This window comes from Doryrhamphus excisus, linkage group LG6, assembly GCF_037039965.1.
Source record: "Doryrhamphus excisus strain RoL-2023G ecotype Guam linkage group LG6, RoL_Dexc_Guam_v1.1, whole genome shotgun sequence".
NCBI lineage: Eukaryota > Metazoa > Chordata > Actinopteri > Syngnathiformes > Syngnathidae > Doryrhamphus > Doryrhamphus excisus.
In genome coordinates, this window is record NC_136362.1 from 14,959,273 (window position 1) to 14,984,566 (window position 25,294).

The window sequence follows — 25,294 nt, forward strand, 5'->3', positions numbered from 1 at the left end:
ATGAATTCTCAATCTGCGTAAGCTTTGTCTGGAATGAGTCGAACATAAGTATTTCATGCGGCAAGGATGCCCAGTGGTGAATTCCTATTTGTGTGGAGCGCACGCCGGGAATTAGCTCAGAAGAAAAACAAAAGAATAAACAAGAAGCTTCGGCGGTGTTTATGACACTCAAGGGGTTCGTACAGCCGTGACATAGTGCGTTGTGAAATCGACGCAGCCATGGCGATGGCTATAAACTCAGTTTCTTTACGCAGACATTTTGCTCAGCTCATCGTTTGCTCAGTTGTTCAAACATGAGTGCGCTTTGCTACCAAAGATAGGAGATCTTGATAAGAAGATCACGATAAAATAAAATATGGCATGAGCAGCCTGCAGGATCTAAATTAAGTATTATCCAATATCCAAACAATCTCTCGCATACACACACTTCTGGGCCCGCACAGTTAAGCCAGACTATTTTGTACTTAAAAGGTTAGGAGGGCTGTTTGGCGAGTTTGATCTATGCTTGCCAATTCAGCAGATGGTCCATGAATATGATTATGGGCATCAATAAAATGAGTAATCTTTAACAAAATGTAGATTTGACTTAAGTCCAGGCTTTAATACACACAATGGACTTTAACCCACTTTCTAGCTCGACAGCAGAGCATGATAAGCTAATGCACTTCCCATTTTGTAATACAACCATCACTGCTACAATTCAAGTGTCAGAGAGGGTACAAAATGTGCAGCAATTGTACGAAAAAGCAACGGCAAGCTTTAACATTTTTAGAAACACTTCTACCATTCACTTACTTGGACAAATTTGCACCCCTGGAAAAGATACAACTATTTCTTTTAAAAAGCATTAACGCCTACCACCACCAACGCAAGTCCACACACCAGAAAGTGTAGCAAGTTTAAACAGCAAAAGCCACCAAAATGTCACCATTTTATTCAGAGTCACCGGAACACTGACCCTCCCACAAATCTACTTATCTAAGATGGCCATAGAGCAGCCTCAAACACAAGACACAAGCACTTGGCCCCCACTTTAACATGTCCGCATGCTCAACTTACCATGGTGGCCCTTCTTTCTCTTAAGCCTTTGTCTTTCACCTCACGGTGGTGACATGATGGAGGAGATGGAGCAGAAGATATGATGGAGATGGAAGACTCGTCCACAGTGCTGAGAGTGTGTCGACACACTCTTGATATTCACCCGAAACACCAAGCCTTTTTTTTTTTTTTTAGCCTTTGTGTCATTCACGTAACAACCAATCTCATTAGCTGCTGGGCTACAATGGGCTGAATTATTTTCTGTATAAATACACCACATGGTGCTCCTCCAGGAAAGACCTCCAAAGGTCTTTTTAATCACACGAAGAAAGATGACTACTGGGATAAGAAATGAAAATAATTGGATAACAATAACTTTGAATCGCATATGATAAGAGAATGGATGGAGAGGAGATCAGATCAACTTTAAAGACATCTTGGTTATAGGTAACTTTAACTGAACTCATTTCTGGCTGCTGTGCACGGAAAATCAGTACGAATGCGAGCACTTGAAATCATGACAGCTGTCCGTAAACATCAGGAACGTGCGTATTGGCCAACTTGACCCTTGTTGAAGAACAAAACAAATAGAAAAAGAGGAGAATGGTGCAGCCTGGGATTGGTGAGCCGGGTCACTGGAGATTTTCCAGACAAACGCCGCACAGAGGAGGGGAGGGGAGGGAAGAATAAAAAGGACAGGCTCAGAATCTCATTTTAACAGACCGCACACAATCTGGGCTCCCACAGAACTATCTCTGCCTGACCGCTTTCTATTTATCCCTTATCAGTGTTTACCAACCGCTAGTTTTCTTTCATTCACACTGTGAGGCAGTTCTCTTACTATCAGTCAACAGCTGACACCGTGGAACAGCCTCAAAGGCAAGAGGAAAGGATCAAAACTAAACCAAAGCTGTTTAAACAATACAACAGAGGAAATAAATTCATAAATCCTAATTCTTCCCAACCCACCAGGGTATAAGCAGATCCTTTATAGTTAGGCCAACAAACCCAGTCACAGCCAATGGAGGTACACTGTCGTCAAGGTAAATTCGCAAATATATATTTAGTCCAAACGAGGCCGTGCAATGTGGAATATTCATTTCATCACTTGGTCTTGTCAATCAAACAAATTAGTCCATGAAAAAAATTATTTTCTGCCACATTATGTTTGTATTTCTGCTTAATAATATATATATTTATATATAACTGTGTTATTAATAACTAATACAATTTCAAATGTCATTTTTTAAATAAACAATTTCAATAATAACTGAATGCAGCATAATTGTCATATTAAAAAATGAATTTTGTAGAGCATTTTAATTGTAATGCATGCACATTATCAATATTTGACATTAACTAAATATAAACTACATAAAGTAAACAAATTATAAATACAGAACCTTGTTTCTGACATTAATTAAAAAAAATAGAGTACACCATGACCCCCGCTGCCTCATTTTGTTTGTCTTCCACATTAGGACACGCAAACAACTCTTTCTCTAGAATACTGATCAAAAGTTAAGTAATTAATTACATTTATCCTTTCGCCAGCTGCTCAACAGCAGATGGATCATTTCTGAGACCTCGCTGAATTAAATCCACATAATTCATTTTCCTGGATTAAACAACTGAAGTTTGAGTATTGGTGGGCGATGGGGGTCACAGGTAACACATTGTCACTGATAACAGTTTTTCATTTGATTTTGTTGTTTGCATAGAATCAATTTATTATATGAGGAAATTTCTAAATTGTTTTTGTCACAAAAAAATGTAGTAATTGAGCACAGGATTAAGTTTGTTAACGGTGCTTTTGTTTGACAAGGTATTGCAGCAGGTACCATGGACAGTTCCTGGAGGCGGGCAGAGGTCACATTGATTCGTTGTGTAGCAACCAACCTCCCTGGGCTTTAAAGGCGAGGGCAAAGTGAGAGAGTGGGGAGGGGTGACTCAGTGAGGAATAATGCCTTTTACTTATCACTGTTTTACCACACAGCCCTTCCATTGGCTCTATTGTTTGCATAATTAAAGCAAAGTAAAGAGAAGTAACTTTCCTATTAGCTTTTACTTCACCTGTCTCCTAAGCAAAGTCAGGACTGTGTGTCCCATTTACTTTTGAGGTAAGATAAAGGTACTTAATGTACAAATGGAACTGTTTACACACTCGAATTGTGCAAAATATCTACATATATAAAATATCGTAAATCACTGTTGATAAAAGTTTTTTGTTGCATCCAAAACCATTACAGTTCTCAAGGACCTAGTTTAAGACTTCACACAAACAACTTTGCAACTTGAGTTTGGGTCGTCCAAGCTAATTTTAAAGTCTTAATGCGCAGCAAATCTTTTTTTTTTTTTAAACAGCATCCCTCCTGCTAAATCAATAGTTGCTTGAGAGACTGTTGAGAGCTTTCAGCCCCCTCTGATATATTTTTTTTAAATCAACAACTAAGCCCACACGTAACACCAAAGTTCACAAGCACACTGTGTTTCTGTCATGCCACATGCAGCCTTAGCATATAGTTATCCAAACTTTTGCCACAGTTTAGAAGTGACTAATTAGACAAGTCTTGACCAGACGGTGCGATCCCGATCCAAATTTAATGCTCGCCCACATAAACAGATAAAGTTTTCAAATCTTTTGAGACGTGATACAAAAACAGGAAGTAATAAACGAGTTGCCAACCTGTACAAATATGTTATTGGAACACAGAGTCAATGTTTAAGTGCACCATCAGGCTCAGTGGTCTTGTATGTACAGCTGTCACTGTCAAAGCCACAGGCAACCTGACAATGCTTTGTCTGTGTGCACAATACCAACATGTGTTCCTCTAAGACAAGCTTATATTCATACACAAGCACATTTAATCTAGGTAGACACTATCTCATGCTATCTGGATGATCAAATATGGGTCACGTCTCACCAGAAAGCAGTTTGAGCTGTTTAATCTGCCCTCAAACTGTCTGAAATGTGGACAAAAGCCGCCTTCGCTTTCCAGCAAGACTTTTTTTGAATACCGGGCAAACAATGTGTTATGTCAGCATAGTGCAATAGTCATTAACAGTGAATCTAAACAAGTTTCTCAGCTGCTGTTGAGTCTCACAATGCAGTCTTAACCGCTTTGCGTCTCACATATGGAACACCAAAGATCCTCTGCAAACTACATGAAATAAATACATAAGAACTTTGAAACCAACCTAGAGCTGCGATCCCAAAAGTTTGATTTCCTCCCAGTGTGATGTTGGTGGTGCCTGGCGCTGGTGCTGTGGCTTTGAAAGGTAGTCCCCGGGAATATGACATACTGTGCCTTTGACAGCCTCGAGATAAGCACCTGCGTTCGGGTCCCTTTTACGTCACACCTCCCCATTCACAGCCCTTCAACATGATGCACATTTGCACATCAACAGCCGCCCATCCCCCCCCACCTCCTCCTCCAACCCAACTCCCTCCTCCCTTCCTCCTCCTCACTCTACTCCCACAGCCACAAAACACACAAACAGCCGCACACAAGGAGGCAGATGCACTAGCTCGCCTCGACTCCAGCATACGAGTGCGCTGTTGCCGCACATTTGCTCAGAAAAGGTTAACACTCACAAGACTCATAGGTTAACGTTTATGTAGGATTTTTTTTTTTTACAATTTTTTCTTTATTTTTACTGTTTATCCTCATTTCCCGTGATATTTAAGAGGGAGGAAAAAAACTTTCCTTGGCTTTGTCAGAAGAGCAAGGCATATGCCCTCCCAACCTCCTCATACATCACTCATCATGCAAATGAGAGGGAATGTCACTCCTCAGCAGCAGATGGCCAGGGATGATAACAATGGCTCAACAGACCAGTTTCAATGTCTGCGACTTTATCACTACGGCAACAACAAAAATAGATGATATGAAATCCTTGTCCATTAATTTGATTTCATCCTCCCCCCTTTTCTTCTTTTTTTATGTATCTACCTGTCAGTCTGTTTCATTTCTCCTGCATCAATGATTTCCCCCCACCCCGCCCGTCACACCCAACCATCAGTGAAAGGCAACGGAAGACCTGGAAATGATTTTTGATGATTACCATTGACTGCTGCCTAGATGTTATTCATGTAATTAGGTGTAATTCCTCCCTGTAGGCCATGTTAGCCTCCTGAGCTAGGCCAGGGTACAGTAGAATAAACGATTAAAAAGGGGGGGGTCTGAGAAATCACAAATGCACCTCCAACCCAACCCCCACTTCATCTATCCAAAGTGATGTCACCCTCCGTCCTGCTGACTCCTGTTCATACAAGCCCCCATAGCGGAGAGTAAACAGTGGAAGCGTTTAGCAAACACAGCCAGATTACAATGACAAAGGCGACCACACTTCTGGGTGGAGCCTCGGGGCAAGAGGGGCAAAAGAGAGCGGGGGAGGGTGGTGACGGCTTGGGATTTCTAAAAAAAAATAAAAAAATCCCCCCCCTTGAGATCCTAACCCAGCTGATGGAAGGGGCCACCCAAACATGCTTATCAACCCCCCCGTGCTCAAGTCTCAAGGGACTGACGTGAGAAGACAATATGTAGTCATGATGTATTTTCACTTTTTTCCCCCCTCTCCACTGATTTGTGCATTTAGTGAAGCAAGTCTGGTGAATATGATTATTACTTAAGGTCTGGCAGTTGATCATCACCTTGTTTAATGCCTCATTTGAAAGTCTAATTTCTAACTGTCCTCAAGAGCCAAAGCCACGGCACACTCAGCAGGAGACGCTAAAATGGAGAGAGGAGACGCGTTCGCATTGGACCTAAAGAAACATCTATCTAAGCATCTTATCAAATAATGCGAACAATGTTGCCAAGGGCACGACAACAAGACTGAGAAGATTACATTGTGTCATCAGTGTGGCTTGAAGACGACAGATCAACTTGTGTCAATGCATTGGTGACATATTGGAGTCTACGAGGCTTCAACACAAAATGTAATATTCTCTTTTTGGGCCAAACATCTGTTCACAGGTTTTGGAAAATAAAATAAATTGCGAGCCAGCGTAAAAACATAAACTGCTGTTTGTGTTGGGCTTATTTCATCTCCTGAAAAATGTGGGCTGATGGAGAAATGAAAGAGGAGTGGGTTGGACAAAATTACATGTCAAACAAGGGTGCACATTTTAAAAGTGCTGCCTCGTATTTGTAGGAAGTGTTTGATTGCATTTAGAAAGGTATTACAATGGGTCACATGTGTGTCTAAAAGCTTTTTGCATTCTGCTGCAAATTATGTAAGCTGAGTGAAGTGTCGCAGCACCCCGTTGTTAGGAGCACCATACCTTCCTCCTGGAAACAAAACCTACACAAATATGTTTGCTGAGTTCTTCTAATGCACTGCCGGGTCAAAATGTCAGCGCTGGAACTTCACCAACACCCCACCCGCGTCCCCCCCTCTCCTCCCCACCTCCACTTACTCAACAGCGCACCCTGCAATTTCCACAAAACAATGCGACTAATGTCATGTGGCAGCCTGTACACCCAAACAAAGCATATTTACACTGCTCCATTGAATTGAAGCGATGTGTAAAAAATTTATCTTAAATTGCAGTTAATTTCAACGTGACACAAATGCATCTTCTTGGTGGTATTGAAGCCTCATTGTTGCAACACTTGATGCCGTCTGTTCATCACAGAAAGTGACATAAAAGGACTGAATTAATTCTCTTCTTTAAAAAAAAAAAGCTGTATTTGCATATGCAAATACAGGAAAGCAAACATAAGTACATGTTGTTGATATGGCTCTAGGACACTCAACTATGTTTATGTTAATGTCAGCAGAAAGGCTATATTCTTTTGAAAGATGCAGTACATTTTTCATGGGGATCACTATCTAACACTGCATGTCACTGTGTCTCACTTAAAAGCAATGATTAGATTAGGTCTCTGCAATCCCCTTTGGGCCCATTCATGTGTGACCGTGAGCAACCTCACAATATGTTTATTCAGTGTCCTTTGAAGACACTTCAATAACATTTCACATGTTTTATGGACAAATGTAGGATGTACCTTTGGAACTAAGTGTTTGAGTTTGCTATATAAACCATACACTATATTTGGGTTTTCCAAACTTAGGGTCAAGATGAAAAACGGGTGAATGGGTGAATAATATTATTTTATTGTGTGCGTTATCATTAGTTTATATATAAGTTAATACATGATATATGTAGTTTATGTAAGTTTAAGAGAGGAACACAATTTCTAATTCTGACCTGAAAACGTTGGATTAACCCGGCACTATATGGACAAATGTATTGGGACACATGCATATTACACCTATAGGAAATAGACATTACCTCCGATATAGCAATATTGTCCATCCCTTTACTACCGATACAAAAATATTGGCAGCAGCTCTTCCCTGAAACTAATGTCATGAATGAACACGTTATGCTTCTTTTACTATGATGCCACTGGATGCATTACACAATTAAACACTATTTAGGAAAAATTATACTAATACTGCAATATATGCTACAGGAAAAGTGCCATATTTATTATTTAAAACATTTTTCCCAACTAAAATAACATGTTCTCCTACTATCAACAAGTAAATCAAGTTAGCCTAAACAAATTCACAAATAAGAATCCAATTATATGATGATGGTAAGGGTGAAACAAAGGGTGAAGAAAGTATGAAACCTAGGACTAATACAATCGGTAAAATTATAAACTGGGTCATGCAGGAAACCAGCATCCACTAAATACATTAAAGTAGAAGTACAGTAATTCCTCGTTATCGCAAGTAATTTGTTCTACACCCGACTGAGATAAGAATTTCCGCCAATTGGGATTCCTTCTTTATAAATAGAATACTTTTGTTGTTATGGCTTAGAAAACCTGACTACGACCTTCTAAATATATTTTTTAATATTAGTAGAGCCTTCTAGTCATGAAAGCACACCTATTTACACTTGTATTATTCACTATAGTTGATATAATAAACCACTTAAGACATAACTACAACTTGTGGCCATGTGTGGCACAGTAAATGTGTTCTGGATGTGTAAAGGACAGGAAATGACGTCACATGTTCAGAGTTGAGCTTTAGCATGCAGTGGTTTACAGCTGTAACAGTAGCCTGTGTCATTATTACCCATCCATCTATTTTTTATGCCACTTATTCTCACTACGGTCGTGGGTATACTGGAGCCTATCCCAGCTGTCTTTGGGTGGGGTACACCATGGACTGGTCAGCAGCCAATCACAGGGCACATACAGTGAAGAAAATAAGTATTTGAACACCCTGCTATTTTGCTATTTCTCCCACTTAGAAATCATGGAGGGGTCTGAAATTTTCATCGTAGGTGCATGTCCACTGTGAGAGAGATAAACTAAAAAGAAAAATCCAGAAATCACAATGCATGATTTTTTAACAATTTATTTGTGTGATACAGCTGCTAATAAGTATTTGAACACCTGAGAAAATGAATGTTAATATTTGGTACAGTAGCCTTTGTTTGCTATTACAGAGGTCAAACGTTTCCTGTAGTTTTTCACCAGGTTTGCACACACTGCAGGAGGGATCTTGGCCCACTCCTCCACACAGATCTTCTCTAGATCAGTCAGGTTTCTGGGCTGTCGCTGAGAAACACGGAGTTTGAGCTCCCTCCAAAGATTTTCGATTGGGTTCAGGTCTGGAGACTGGCTGGGCCATGCTAGAACCTTGATATGCTTCTTACGGAGCCACTCCTTGGTTTTCCTGGCTGTGTGCTTCGGGTCGTTGTCGTGTTGGAAGACCCAGCCACGACCCATCTTCAATGCTCTGACAGAGGGAAGGAGGTTGTTCCCCAAAATCTCACAATACACGGCCCCAGTCATCCTCTCTTTAATGCAGTGCACTCGTCCTGTCCCATGTGCAGAAAAACACCCCCAAAGCATGATGCTACCACCCCCATGCTTCACAGTAGGGATGGTGTTCTTCGGATTGTACTCTTCATTCTTCTTCCTCCAAACACGCTTATTGGAATTATGACCAAAAAGTTCTATTTTGGTCTCATCTGACCATAAAACTTTCTCCCATGACTCCTCTGTATCATCCAAATGGTCATATGCAAACTTAAGACGGGCCTTGACATGTGCTGGTTTAAGCAGGGGAACCTTTCGTGCCATGCATGATTTCACATCATGACGTCTTAGTGTATTACCTACAGTAACCTTGGAAACGGTGGTCCCAGCTCTTTTCAGGTCATTGACCAAGTCCTGTCGTGTAGTTCTGGGCTGATTCCTCACCTTTCTTAGAATCATTGTGACCCCACGAGGTGATATCTTGCATGGGGCTCCACTCCGATTGAGATTGACCGTCATGTTTAGCTTCTTCCATTTTCTAATGATAGCTCCAACAGTGGACCTTTTTTCACCAAGCTGCTTGGTAATTGCTCCGTAGCCCTTTCCAGCCTTGTGGAGGTGTACAATTTTGTCTCTGGTGTCTTTGGACAGCTCTTTGGTCTTCGCCATGTTACAAGTTAAAGTCTTACTGATTGTATGGGGTGGACAGGTGTCTTTATGCAGCTAACGACCTCAAACAGGTGCATCTGATTCAGGATGATACATGGAGTGCAGGTGGACTTCTAATGGGCAGACTAACAGGTCTTTCAGGGTCAGAATTCTAGATGATACACAGGTGTTCAAATACTTATTTGCAGCTGTATCACACAAATAAATTGTTAAAAAATCATGCATTGTGATTTCTGGATTTTTCTTTTTAGTTTATCTCTCTCACAGTGGACATGCACCTACAATGAAAATTTCAGACCCCTCCATGATTTCTAAGTGGGAGAAATAGCAAAATAGCAGGGTGTTCAAATACTTATTTTCTTCACTGTATAGACAAACAACCATTCACACTCACATTCATACCTATGGACAATTTGGAGTCGCCAATTAACCTAGCATGTTTTTGGAATGTGGGAGGGTTTTCCTGATTTCCTGACTCTGTGGCCTAAATGCTAACTGCTCGTCCACCATGCGCCTGTGTGGTGTCATTATTATGATTATGTTATTGTTATTGTGCCTGGTGTGAGAACCTGCAATACAAGCCTGTTGTTCTGGCAATCAAGTCTAGTGCTTGTCTCACCAAACATTAAAGTAACGTTACTGACACCTAGTGACAAGTGTAGAATACTGCATTTACAATTTTAATGAGTCTTCTTATGGCCTTTTATTAATTTGCTCCAAAGTTAGTGTTGTGGACTTTGGAGGAAACACCCCGGGTTCGATTCTCCACTAGTAACCATCATTGGTATTCGTCAGGAAGGGCATCTGGAATAATGTGCTCAAGCCAAAACCAGTATGCGGACCAAAAGATCCGCTGTGGCAACTTTGTTATCAGGGGGAAAAAAGCAGAAAGAAAACAACCAAAATTGGTAAAATTAGATTAAATTGCATTTTTTTTACCAATAGGCCACATTCAACCACAAAACTGTGTGTTTTATGAATGAATATACAGTATTTTGGACAAACTATGATAGGGTGGAGCCGCAAAATTTGAACTGCAATGTAATGAGGGACGATCGTATCAAAGGAAGATGCCTTTCTCACACCTCGCATAAGCAGCACTTTCATTGCAAATTGCATATTGACAATATAAAGGCAAAACTGATTTACTGAGCTAGCGAGTTTGTTGCTGTGTGGGGCATATCATCACTCGTGCACCAATATCATTATTGGCAGAAACTTTATTAACCTATAATTCATTTTTATGGCCAAAAGAGAATATGAAGTTGTAGTTAATATCAGGAGCTTCCACTCTTCTGCGCACACTTTAGAAAATATGTTGGAGTGTGTCTGCGGGAATTTTATGGAGTCAAACATCAGAGGTCAAGTTTTGCCATACAATTGTCCAAATGGTCATGGTCAGATAAATAATAATTGTAAATAATAATAAATAATAATGGGGGAATTAAGAAGTCTAGTATGACCCTTTTCGTTATGTAACAAATTTGTTACATAACAAACAAACATAACAAGTAGAGCGCAGTACTCCATCACTCCAACTACCTTAAAAAGTAATATTAAAAAAACAAATTTTGACAGAAAATGCCACGGCTTCTCCAGTATTTTTTTGGATGGTTTTGGGGCAGTGATGACAGTGGCTCATCAATTCCGATCAACAAGTGGCCCTGCAAATGTGATGACAATCCAAGCAATCACATTGGTGTACATTTCTGAGTTGGCTATATTTCATTTATGTTATGAAAGTTTTAGAATGAGTTAGACACACCACTTTAAATTAGGATTATTTTAAAAAGCATATTAGACAGGAACAGAAAGTACTGTCGTTTTAAACACACCAGTGCCCTGAAGACTTAAAAAAATATTTTTTGTATTATTACTGTACTAATACAGTAGTTCGTATGCCAAAAGACAGTCGTGCAGTAAAAGGTAAACTATAAATTGAGAACCGATGACAATGAAATTTATCTTTCATTAGCCTCCACCAGTCGGTCTGTGCTGCCCTCAAACGAGCACATCTCGCTCACATTTGAGAACTCAACGCATGAGTGGTCAGTCCATGCCTGCCTTTTGTGGTTCATAGGCCAGCAACTCATTGTGTGGTGTTATTGGGAGGTGACATCCACATTCTCTGGTGTCTCTGGGGGTCTCTGCCCATCTTTTTCTACTCAGGCAGGCGCACAATGAAAGCAGACACGCCTCTTAAAGGCCAGATAGCGGCTTAGATGTTGGGCCAAAAAACGAGCAAGTAGACAATAGTAACAGGTGTGTATTAATGTGCGTTTTGGTAATGACCTTGGTGGCCGTAATAGTGTGTCTAGACACAACTAACAGAAAGGCATTTCTGTCTGGCTTCAGATGTCCCATGAGTGCTCTGAAATTCTGCTGATGATTTGGTCAAGGACTGCAACTTTCTGGTATTTCTTTTTATTTGTTCACCGCGGACCTTCTGGCTGGAAATGACTTGGCGATTGCGATAAGCTATGTTAACAATATTAATTACAGATATTTTCCATTGTTTAAAATGACTCACATTAATCAGAAATAATTTTGAATGAAATGCTACAATCCTGATTAAAATTTTAAGACCAGTTGAAAAATTGCACAAATTTAAATGTTGCACTGTTGGATTTAAAGGAGGTTCTAAGTAGAGCTTTAGAATGAAAAAAGAAGAAATGGGAAATGCTAAGGACTTTATTGCAAAGAAGCATTAAAGTGAAATAGGCCGTTCATCAGCTGACCAAGAGCTGAAGACCACACTCTTTAAAAGCCAAAGTCTTCTAAATAATTTGGGTTCAATGTCATTCAGGTATTCACACCGTCTTGATGGCAAAGGCAAAAAAGCTTTCTCTCTTTGAACGCAGTCATATTGTTGAGCTGCAAGTCAAGTCAAGTTTATCTTTTTCAAGAAAAGAAAGCTATTTCTCTGAAAATGGAAACTTGGCGGTCCAGATGGCTTCCAACGGTACTGGCATGACAAGGAGATCCCACCTGAGATGTTGTCCACACGGTACAGTGGGGCCATCATGACATGGGGTGCTTTTAACTTCAATGGCACAACAGAACTTCAGGTTGTGCAGGGGTGGCGAATGACAGGTGTGTAGAAATGTTGCAGGGGGCATCACTCATGACTGAAAGCCCTTGTCTGGTAATGACTGGCTTTTTCAACAGGACAACACTGCATTTCACAACCTGACAAAGGACTTCTTCCAGAGGCATAACCTCGCTCTTTTGGACAGTTCTGCTCGTTCCCCTGATCTAAATCCAATTGCAAACATTAGGGGATGGATGGCAAGGCAAGTTACAACAATGGACATCAGTTCCAGACAGTGGATGTCGTCCGTGAAGCCATCTTCACCACCTGGAGCGACATTAACTCTAGCATCCTGGAAACACTGGCAAGTATGCCCAAACCAGTTTTTGAGGTGGTTAACAAGTATGGCTTAGCTACTCATTGCTTATTTGAAATTTAATTTATATTTTAGGGGGTTTTGTACTTTTTTTTTGCTGTGGTCTTAAACTATTTATCAGTTGATGAACAGCCTATTTTGGTTCAATGGTTGTTTCTAATAAATGTATGTATGTATATATTATACTGTGTGTGTGTTGATTAAAAAAACACGATTAAAATATTTGATCATGATTAATCACATTTTTTGCCTATAGTTAACTCAGAATTAATTACTTTTAATCACAGATAGAAATACATTTTTTATCTATAGTAAGTAGTGCCATAGTTTTATACAATACAACATAAATAGGATCAATCACATCGTTATAATATACCTATGTTTTACCCAGATCACAAGCTAGGGGAAAATCTTCTTCTAGGTAGTTCGATGCTAAATCGCTAATGCTTGCATAACACTCGACATCCGTTAATGCGTACACCCCTAATATATAAATCATGTTGTGTCAAAAATTAAAGATACCGACAAAAATTATTTTTTTTACTTACAATTTGTCCAGGGTATGAATAATTGAGCTGTATATTTCTACCTATTATGTTGGGTTGTTGAGCTGTTAAGTTCATACAAAGCAAACAAAAAAAATGATGCAGATTTCAATATTGTGACTGAGCATGCAAATGCCCTTTGAGGCAAACAAAGAAACTGATTATGAAGTAAGTTTGTTGGGCTTTGAGTGATTAATACGGCTTGCTCATTGATTTGCTTTTGTTTTGATCTTACTTAACTTTCTGGAGACACAATTATAATTTGTTTCCAAACAATAATTCCAATCTAGCCTGCGCAAATTAAATATTCCCCTGTGGCCTCTTCGGCACCATCTCAAATGGACTGTTATCAAAAGGCGCCGCATGTAAATATCTGTTCTCATTTGTTTTTTTTTATTTTTGCATGTTATATTTCTGATTGGGTATTGTTTTTCTCAGGCGGTTGGAAGGTGACCACCTCATAAGATTAGAAAGCAGTTTAGCGAGATCTGCACGACTTGAGAGTTTAATCTCCTGATTTTCTCCTCAGCGGTCACAAGCCCAAACAATTCTCATGAGCCATCTATCTGCATTATCCAAGATATACACGCAAGATGATTCTGTGTATTCACTAAAGCAGTGCATGTATCTTTATTTGAAGAGAAAATGTGAAGTGCCTTGTATTTGTGCATATTTAGCAAGTCAAATAAAACTATTCAGGCTTATTTACTAGGATTCATTTGTCTATGCTTGGCAACTTTAAAAACTTCTCTGCAGATGCAGACATTTATACTCCCTGATTTCTCGCATCATCTCTCCAAGATAGTGATAATACGATTTCTGTGTTTTTTCGCTGTTGAGAAACAAACTGGATTATGAACAGATCACTACATAAACAGCTTTCTAAAAGGAGGCAGCTATTTTAAAAAAGGCTGAAGAAATGCAAAGAGGGATTTAAATTTTAATTTGAATTTATTCCAGCAAGTGAAAGGTTCTTTTGAGAGGGGATTTCAGCAAAGATGACGGTATTTAAAAGTGATAAACAAGCATCTAAACCGCCAGTGGAAAACAGTTCTTTTGCTTCTCTCTTGTGCAGGGGAGGAATTGGGCTCGCTGTGGTCACATCCAAAAAATAAAGAAAAGGTAATAGTCGTAATTAAAATGTAAATAAGCGTGATCCACGGAGATGCTTTAACTGATTTCCGTCATAAATTGCGTAATTAGCGTTGTGCCTTGACACACCTTGCGACTATGTAAAGCAAAATGTCCTCAGGTGTGGAAACATTGCTCAAGCTGTACTTGGCATGGTATGGGGTACTTTGCACTCCTCTATATGAATGCTTAAGAAACACTTCACACTTATCACATGCAATTTGAATCTTGTGCCTCAATGCTGCGGAGGAATACAAGCAAAGTTCTAAATTAAATGCCTTCTAAATCACATCTTGTGTTCCATTTGCTGTACTTGGAGGCAGGATCTGGATCTGTCTGATTAACTTGAGCTGTCAGCTATTATAGCTGTAATGTATGGATTATATTGATGTGATGACCAGTGAACTTAAGCAGAGAAACCTGCGTGCCACACAAGAGAGACAAAGAGTTACATCATTTTGTCGAACGGCTAATCCGATCATGGACAGTGTTTGTGCATTTGCTATCTTCGGAAAATGCCAGCAAAGGCGCTAAGTAAACCTATTTAACAAGACACCCTCAGAAGGATACAGTGCCAGTATTGGGATAAAATTTCACACAGCAGCATGGCTCAGTCACATAACCTAAGAAGGCTTAGGAAAATGGAACGCTGCAAAGTATTGCACTTTCTTCCCGCGCACAAAAAGCGTGGATAACTGAAAGCTGGAGTAAACTAATGGCGGAGTAGCATGCAGATACTGTTGTTAATGCTCTGAGTTGCTAGATTATGGTAGTGTGCACCTGGCATCTCGCGCGCTAGCCTGGCAACACTCCTCCCTTATAATTACAATGAACACGCAATAATGTAGGCTACAGACTGAAATCAGAATGGTGTCCTTTGAGACAGCTTTTTTTTTTAAATGGCTATGTTGAAGAGTTCCTCGAAGTGCAGATGGCAGACGTAGTGTTTGAAGCACATTTGCACTATAAGGTAAAGAAAGGCTCCTGGTGGGAGGCCATATTGTCACCCTGCATTAGACACTATGCTTTTCAGGAGCTATATAGAATGTCACAAGTATTTCATCAGTAGTTGTATGAATGCTGAAGACAAGCATTCATTAAAAAAAACAATAAATAATCAGTCTTATTTATTTTATTTTGACAAGCAGCGCCATCTTTCATTCTTAATCAGTGTTAAACTATGTGGACAGAATGTTCAAAACATCTGTTCAGCCCAAATCAACTCTGCTGACAGTTGCATAGATACCGGATACCTCAAAGTTTGTTTCTTTTTCACAAATATCAATAATAGTTTTATGTAGTATTATGTTTTATGGCAAACTACTGTAATACTGTACAACTGTACATAATCACGAGTTAGTCTGCAATGTCCAGCCTCAGATCTAAATAGGTGTGTCTACCAAGACTCGGTATGATAATAAGGGCATCTGTGCAAAAGTAAACTGCAGCAACCGCACCGAAAAATAAAGATATCGGTGCCTCATTACAGTGTTAATAGCTGCCCCGAAACAAGGTTAAAAGTAGGTATACTGTAATTTCTGATGTAAATACACACCGGTGTTTAAGCAGCACCCACTAAATTTAGATAGAAAAACAGATTGGCGGATAAGCTGCATCAGATTATAAAACGGGTATATGGCATACGGTGGCACCCATGAGTCCGTTACGACTCTTTATTTAACAGAAGCCAATAATGAACTATGAGAAAACTCACAACAAGCTTTTCAACACTGTAAATCGCAGGAGGTCATTACTCAGTATAAAAGTCTGACTCACGGTATCAGAGTCACACAGAACATTAAACTCATCGCGCGGCAACTTAACACTCAAAAGGTAGCTATGAAATATATAATACAAGTACCAATATGAGTTAAAAATTATTTTTTTTTCTCATGTCCCAGCAAATTTAATTCAAAGTATTTCAAAGCTCCCTGTGTCAACCAGATGATGTTATGAATGTTATGAATGTTATGATGGTATTACGACTGATGTAAATCACTAAAACATTGCAAAGTTTGGTTGTACTTCACCTCAGAAGAAGCAGACCTTGAAGGTGATGTTGTGCAAGTGATGTCATTTACGTAATTTCATTCTTCAAACTTGCTTTTGCATGTAGGGTTAACTAGCAAACACTGTTGTAATGGTAATCTAACACGTCACAATTGTGTATCAACTATCAATGTGTGCAGAACATGTGCACTTCATTTACTCGGAATGTCAAAAGAACTCAATTGCTGTGAATAACGATGCATTACTTTCTTAACTATGTCATCTAGGGTTTTAGATTTGCTAACACTAGAATGTTGGAAATATAAACATTTATGGAATCAATGTATAAATACTGAAATGTAGCCAAAACGGACTCCTCTCATCTCATAATCATTAAATTAGCATTCACAGGTTTAGAAGCCAAATATATGAAACTGTCTGCACTGAAAGTGTATATTTTTCATGATGGACAGTGGGGTTTATTTATCCCCATCCCTTGGCACCCTCTCAAAAACGTCCATAAAGGCAAGGCGGGAGCCTTTGAATCAGACCACCACTGTGATACGAGAGCAGGTATTGCAACAACAACAAAACATGTTCACTCCAAGAAAAAGTTTTACCATATTTCAGAGTCGCACAGGAGCCACATTAGCATGTGAAAAGAATAAACAGGAGCATTCTCAGTTACACACTCCACCTGGCTGTGGACCAACGTCCTTGTCAGAAGTCCACCCACCGCACTGGCTAACACTGAAAGACCTCCCAGGGACCACAGTGACCATTCACTCGCTTGCCTCTTTTTCCCATGCACCTGTGACTGTTTTTGTGCTTGCTATTTTTGCTTTGTCTTTTCCTGGCAACGTGGTATCATCTGAGACACACTTTGCCTCCAAAAGGAATTCTCCTGCCCAACAATGTGGTCTGTTTGTTCACCGGATGTGGCAGGCCAGAGAGTCAAACGGCAGGAAAAAAACCCCCCCAAAACAAAACAAGTCGCCGCAGTAATAATTAAAATTGCCTCAAGACAAAATAAGCTCAGGGACTGGACAGTATGAATGGGCTTAAGGAGATACGCTACTTTTATCTGCTGCTTTCTTGCCGACTTGAGAGTCCTCGCAGGTGCTCTTGGATGGCTTCTCCTCCTTGGTCTCCTCGGACGGCTCATCCGGCTTCTCCATGGTCCTGGACCTTAGAGAGCTGCTTTCCCGTTTTCCAAAGGACTTTGTCACAATCGCTTTGTCCGCTCCTTTCATTGTTTTCTGTAGAACACATTTACAGCATGACTTCCCAGGTTTATCCCTCTTGTGAGCCATCTGCCCCCTTTTTTGGCTCTCGCTAAACCTGGGCTCATCTTTCCCAAACCCAAAGTAAGAGTGGAATTAGGGCATTGTGTGCATATGCATTCTCTTAAGCATTCCAGAAACTGTTCTGATTGCCCTGGCATCTTTTTTTAGAGAGCGTTTCAACATTGTTTTTCGAGTGAAAACAATACAAAACATCGCTAGACAGAAGATGGAAAGTGTGGTGGAAAAAACCCAAACATGTTTCACATTTAATCCAACGTTAAGGAAAAATAAAAATAGCACATTATGCCCTAATTGAGCGCTGTACAGTCCACAAATACTATTACAAGGCCGATCGGGATTAGCAGTGGAACATACCTAGTTATCTATTTGCGAGTGCCAAGACTGCTAGCAGTGGGCAACTACATTTCAAAAGCTGGCAAATCCAGTTGTCTCCTAAATACAGAAAGTACTTAAATCCAGCGCGAACAGAAGAAAAAGACGGATAAAGGGTGCTCTGCATATCACCAAAAAGCTTGTGCACTTTTCAGAATCACTGGCTAGGTTAAACAAATATGCTAAGTAGAGATCAAAACAATCCTTTGATCTGCAGCCTAGTTTCCAGAGGAATGGCTTGGCTCTTGTTGTAAATAAACTTGTATAAATCTATATAGCATTTGCCTCCAGGTAATATGAAAAGTGGCAGGGATTCGCAGGCAAATACCTTGTGGTTAGGAAATAGATCAGATAAAAAGCATATGAATATTTCAGCGACACCGCACTGGCATTTTGTTGCACACTTTCTAACCCTGTGTGATCATTTTACTTGTTTGGAAACACCAATGAGAAATATCCCATTGCACCCCGAAACCCCTTTCTATACTTGGTAGCTTTGTAGTGGAAGAGTTTTCCTACCTTCGGTGCGCCACTGGGCTCGAAAACAGAGTACAACATTGTGCAAAACTTTGCTACGAAAAGAGGCTCCAAGAAGAATCCCAACACAGAAGCTAATGCAACTTGCTGACTAACTTTGCCCTCTGTTTTGGTCGTGCACACAAAGCAAAACGCTGTCCATTCAAAAACAGACAGCATAACTCTCACAGAGAGAGTGGGGGGTGTGAACAAATGAGGCCATGTGCCGGGCTGCAGTCAGTTTGTAGTCAGGCCTGAACGGTGAGGACCACATGGGGCAGGCACCGACTGACACCATGCTTGCAACTAACAGAACAACTTTTGTGTACGCTAAACTCTGAGGACAGTTTTTTTCTGTTCTTTCAACTCAAATTCAAACAACATCCACTATAACCTCAAACTATTTCGTCAAATGTCTTGAAAAAGTGTGGTACTTACCTTAACAGGGTCCAAGTGTCTTCTTCTGAGAATAACATTTCTTTATGGTAAACCGAATTTTGTGGCATGAAATAAAAGAAAGTGGTTTTACCAGAGCGATGAAGGCTGTTTCACAAAACATTACTGGCTAAACTCAATGCTAACAGGTATATTTTATAATAAACTAGACGAAACTTGAAAAACAGCTAGCTGAAACTAACTTGCTTTCATATTTGGCTAACAGATAAAATATTTATTTTTTAATTACAGTTTACATTTCCATGAAACTAGTTTGCTAACAAAGGGATAACAGGAAAGTAGGTCTTATTTAAACAGGCAACTATCTAGCTCATAAAGGAAAACGTACATGTTTGTCTAACTCTTTAACATATTTTCAATATTTGCATTTGAAAATAAGGGAAATTATAGGTAAACACAGGCAGTTACCCACAACACCTGAGATTTCAAGAAACCCCAAAACATCTCAGAAAAATTGATTAGTGATTATTTTCTTCAATGTAAAGTACTGTTTTGTCTTAATTCCCATGTTTAAGATTACATCAGAATGCATAATCTATCATGATCATTTCAACTGCTCCACAATCCCTTAACATGCAATGGACATGTTACCGTGCATTTGAAAATTGAGTCCGGAATTGAGGGCAAAAAAATTTGTTGTTTGGAGAAAAGTAAAGCGGAGTTTCCCCAGTGAAGTGGTGGAGAGTTTTTTTTTTTAATCAAAACTATACCAAAGGTGTCAACTGTCCAGCCAGATGCTATTCACAGCAGCACAGAGCATAGGCACAGAGATTTGTCTGTCTACACAGAGAAAGCAAATATTGAAATTATGCACCATATTTCAGTAAATTTACAGTATAATTGAAGTATCTTATTGCCGAGTGTACTGGTTTTTCCATAATCAAAAACATGGTCACCCAAAGGTAGCTAGTTAACAAAGCTAGCTAACAAAGTGAGCTAGTTCACTTTCTTTGCTAATTTGCTTCACTGAGGAATAACCCAACACATAGACATGACAGCTAGCTAGCTAACAGATGAAAGACAGAAAAGGATAGCTTACCAGCTGAAGCGCTAGATACAATTTATTTACATTACAATTTATGGCGGTTATGGAGTCGCGGGAGAGCAAATTCAACGGTAGGAGAACAGAATGTACCATATTCTTGACCCGTCTGCCTCAGATGCTTGCTGTATATGGAGCTGAATACTGGACGTGAATGGTGTCATCCTCTGTGTCAACTTGTTAGATGGCAGTTGCTGTAGTGGAGTGGTGAAAGCGGCACATATGCATTCTAGGAGAAAATTGTGAAATGACAGATTCCGGGTGTGATACTGAGGGAATGACTAACTAATAGGAGGGGCGCTCCAGGCTGTTAGCTTTGAAAAAGCAGTTTGCACATTACTTTATCTTGTCAATCAGATTCCTGGAATGGAAGAGGTGACTGATAACTCGAATTAATTATTTTCTTATTGCATGCATGTGTTAATTCATGTTAATTTATGTCCCTTACAGGCCCAAGCCAGAATATCCCGAGTAAAGCGCCACCTCTGGCACCCAGATCACCACGCCACTCGCTTTGCATATATTTATATCCAATGAAAGAGTTTTTTTTCTAATCCTGTTGGAACAAGGAATGACTGCCAAATGTGATTTTTAAATGTACTTTTAAGCTGTTCCTGTTTTTTTTTTCCCTTAACCACTGAACTGAAACATGGAGAGGTTTTTACTGCTATGACGGAATTTGAAAGTTACAGATTATTTACTTATTATGACTAAATAAAAACCCTTTCAAAACAGTTGCAGTCGCACAATGTTAATATTCATATTACCATATTCTGCCATATACCTACCTACCTAAACTACTAAATTTCCAGTGGTTATATTTAGATATGGGTCCATCACCGGATATCATATATTACCAATAGTGGTTTGAAGGGGACCCATTGTGCTTTTTCCACTTTTTGACCTATAAATGTTGTTAGAATGCTATATTATTGTGTTAAACGTTGCCAAAGTGTCAGATAATGAGGTCTGGGCTTTTGGAAGTGACCCCTGAAAGAACTTTAGGATGGCTCTGAACACAAGGTTTCAGAGAGTTTTTTTTCTAACAGGCTCAATTGACCACGTGGTGACGTCACCTTAAATGGGCATGCCCGGGTACAGGCTGCTTGCTATACAAGCTGACGTAATCAAAGCGGTGAGCAGAAAGACGGCATGTTGTCAAGCTAGCACTATGTTCCAATGTTGCCAGATGGATGAACTGCAAACAGTCCTGTTAACGTAAAAAAAAATGTTTTTAAATTTATCGGCGACGATATAAAATTGTCAAATCCCTTGGTCTTTTACGTTCTGCCTGTTTTCTGTTAGCTTACGTTTAATTTGTTTGTTTGTCGAAAAAACAGAGCTTATTTATCTACCCAGTTAATAGATTAAAGGCAACAATTAAACAACAGAAAAGCATGGCTTATTTGGACAGCTAATTAGCTAACATACAAAGGATAATTTATCAAGTGAAAACGGATGTCTTACTTGTTTGGATAACTAGCAAACAATAATATGTATAATAATAATAATAAAACCTAAAACCTAATAATACCTGTTAATGGGCTGTGTATGTTTTTGACCTCTAGCTGCCTATAGGGCGCCAACAATCGAATGTACTGCTCGCATTACTGCATATCCCGCCGTCTTCCTGCTTTCAGTACCAAAATACGTCCCGCGTAATTCTCACACACGCATAAGTTATGCCTGTTGTCAGCTAATGATAGCGATTTGGCAAAATTTTATCGACTCATGTTATCGCAACTATCGCAACAATTATGTAAATTGATCACTTCTCAACTTATTTTGTGTATGTGTGTACGCGCTACGACATCGAGGTGAATACCAACAGCTATGAAAGCATGCCAGCCATGAAGGCCAGTTAGTTTGATTGTGCCAAATTAAAATTTACAATTATTTTTATGCAAAAAAATTTGAATATATAGAAATGTTTTGTACAATCTGTTCTTTTAAACCATTATTGGCAACATATGCTAGCTGGCAGTGGTGGTCTTTGTGTACAGTACCCTTAGTTAGATTACAAGGGGATACCCTCCACTGTTACTGGATAGATAACAGGAATGAAAAATAATAATAATACATTTTATTTGTATAGCGCTTTTCAAAATACTCACACTTTACAGAAGAATGGAGTTGAATAAAAGCAAGTAAACAGAGTAAAAGATACATTAAAATACAACATTCATTCAAATGGAACAAAAAGTACCATACTTGAATGACTATCAAAAAAAAAGACTCTGAAAATAAAGACTTGTCATCGGACATTATTGGGCTTTTTGACATTATTTAATCTCAAGCAACAATGATTCCTTGCAAGAAGAAGGATATCTTACATGTTTGGGATAACTGGATAGGTACCACAGATCATAATCCTAGGAATTGACGAATTGAGCAATCGTATTTAGACATTTCTGACAAATCCAACTTCCCCTGACGACGGCGGCAGGATAAGAGGAGCAACATTTTCTGTGATGAGAGAAACAGCAAGAAGTTCTAACAAGGAGAAGCGTGCCAGGTGGCGAACTGGCTGCACCAACAGAACGCACAATCTGTCTGCTTCTCCTTCCAAACCATTGACAGCTGCCATCACCAGCCTCGCACACTCGCACTCAGTGGCTCCTCAGCTCCCGGCCCATCCCTCTTTAGTGTTTCCTGCTAACCTCAGAGACAGGGTCACCTGGCCCCCTTAGTCGCCCGTCTGTGGGGTCCTGCTGGCCCCCTGGAGACCTGCCTGCATGGGGAAGCGTGGCTAACAAAGGTCTAGCCAATCCTGTTTAATGCGCCAACCAAAAGAGGCTATCCCTTTGACCCACTATTTTGTCCTAACCATCAAATCTCATGTATTAAAGTAAGGTATCACAATGTGAGGAGCAGGTTTTGATCTGTTTTTGATCGTGTTCTGTCTACAGGTTGTTGCCAGATGGAGTCACATCACATTCTCTCTGTCTCGACTGAAAAATCGTACAATTATCGTTAATAACGGATCTATAGTGTGTAGAGGTGTCCCAATTGGTGGAGGTGGAAAAGTGAACGAGGCAAAGTGGTGTCACATCCAAATAGCTTGTAGTTGTATTCAACTGTTTGAAGTGATAATAATGGAATCTGCAGATTCTGAACTTTCAACCATCGTCACAGAGTTCCGTGGAATTGTCCATTTCTCTGGATATGGGTCAATCCAATCAGTGCCGTCAAAAAATATTTTCGCTACCAACGAGAGATTATCAACCTCAGTCAATAACAATGATGGCCTGTAGGGGTTTCAAAAATAACACATTCATGGAATCTGACACAAAAATCTTTATTCCTACCCTACCACATCAGTGGCAGTGCTATTTTCGAAAATATATACAGTGTAACCTTGGTTAGCATCATTCAATCATTCCAGAAAGCCAAGCTCTAACCAAAATGGACGTTAACCAAAAAAAATGTTCCCATAAAAAAATATGCAAATCTAATTAATCTGTTAATTACCTTTAAGTAAAGCCAAAAACACACATTTATAGTTTTACTTGCAGAACTCAAATTGAAATGCATATAAATACTGTATATAAAGATAATGAATGAATAATGAATGGGATAAATGAACATTTAAGTTTACATTTACCTCCATTGATGATTCTTGACGTGACTGAAAACTGGAATGAGGTGGTGGTTGATCTTGGTGCCACACTGTGTCTTTGGGAACAGTCACTTCTTCAATGGAAATAAAAGTTTAAATGTTCATGTATCCCTTTCATTTCTCATTTATACGCATTTAAAATTGTTTTATGTATATAAAACTGCACTAAAACTATAAAAATGTGTTTTGAGTTAACATTTTTGAGAGTTAACTCCATTTTGTTAGCTAGCTAATACGATGCCAAAAAGGAAGGGCGTTTGTGTGATTTTTAAAAATACATTAATAACAGTTGGACTCACAGAGTGAATTAACAACACAACTAGAATGGAGAATGCATGCAAACCGAGGCAAAACTGATGTAAATTTTAACGTTAACCAAAAAATACACTAACCAAGGTTCCACTGTATGTATATCCAATTCGCAAACACAGGACACTTTCTCCTTCCCCATCACACTCAGTTCATTTGGTACTGTTAATAAACACACAGTATGTTCCACTGTACACTACCACACTATTTACTATACCCAATATACTGGACAAACTAGGACTAAATAAGCCATTTTAGACATAATAAGACTCGTGTTTGTGTCTTCCTTATCGGACCTGAAAGAGTGACAGACCAGAAGTTATGTCGGGGGTTCAGATCTGAGTTTCAGCTTTGCGGGGGGAACAGCTACAAAAGAAGCTTGTGCTTTTATTATGGATTATAGTGTGTTGTGAGACAATGTAAACCTGCAATAAAAGCCTGTTGTTCCAGCAATCGAGTATGATGATGTCTCACCAAACATTACAGTAACATATAATATTGATGACTTGTGAGCAGTGTTAAATAGTTCCCCTTCACTACATCGTGGTTCAAATATTGCTCCCACACTCTATTGTGTTTAAAAAAAAAATTGATTAATAAATGATAGCTGATTCGTGGTCGACTACAGCCTATTCCATGTGGAAGTGGTATGTCTTTGGCTGCTTATTTTGTCCTTCCGGAAACCCAATTTTAGAATACATCAATTGGAGGCTACTCTTTATACGTATTGCTATTCTTAAAGAGACGGCTGTGTCTTGTGTCACTTCAAAAATCCTGTAGTTATAAGTGTTGCGCAATGTGACGTAAACAAATCTAGCAGTATTGTCAGAGTGTATGCCAGTTCATGCCTGACCGGCTGCATCTCAGACAAATGTCATAGTGGGGATGGATGACAGCCTGATGTCTTGTTTTTTTTTTTTAATGTCATGCGCAATTGACCCACATTATTTTCGAGATACTACAACAAAGAACTAACCTACTAATCATGTCTACCACAGTATATTAGGCAATATGAGTATAAAGGTGATTATAAGAGTAGTATTTCATGTTTAATTATGTTACAAATGTTTAACAATCATGCTCTAATTATAAAAATATTCT

The 25,294-nt window shown here is 39.4% G+C and overlaps 1 protein-coding gene across 5 annotated transcripts in view; it reads right to left on the minus strand.

The window, feature by feature from the left end:
• The window catches only part of st18 (ST18 C2H2C-type zinc finger transcription factor), a 53,069-nt gene extending 34,120 nt beyond the window's left edge, over nt 1-18,949 (minus strand). The window contains exons 1-2 of one of the 5 annotated variants that reach the window (XM_058068396.2): nt 18,771-18,949; nt 17,651-17,831 (exon numbers count right to left, since the gene is read on the minus strand). In XM_058068396.2, the coding sequence (XP_057924379.2) occupies nt 17,651-17,831; nt 18,771-18,947 (358 nt within the window). In that variant the 5' untranslated portion in view covers nt 18,948-18,949. Of the gene's footprint in view, nt 1-4,236; nt 4,413-17,650; nt 17,832-18,770 lie in introns of those variants that run through there. The other 4 variants (XM_058068394.2, XM_058068393.2, XM_058068392.2 and 1 more) reach the window with 4 other exon arrangements.
• Between the last annotated feature and the right edge of the window lie 6,345 nt (nt 18,950-25,294).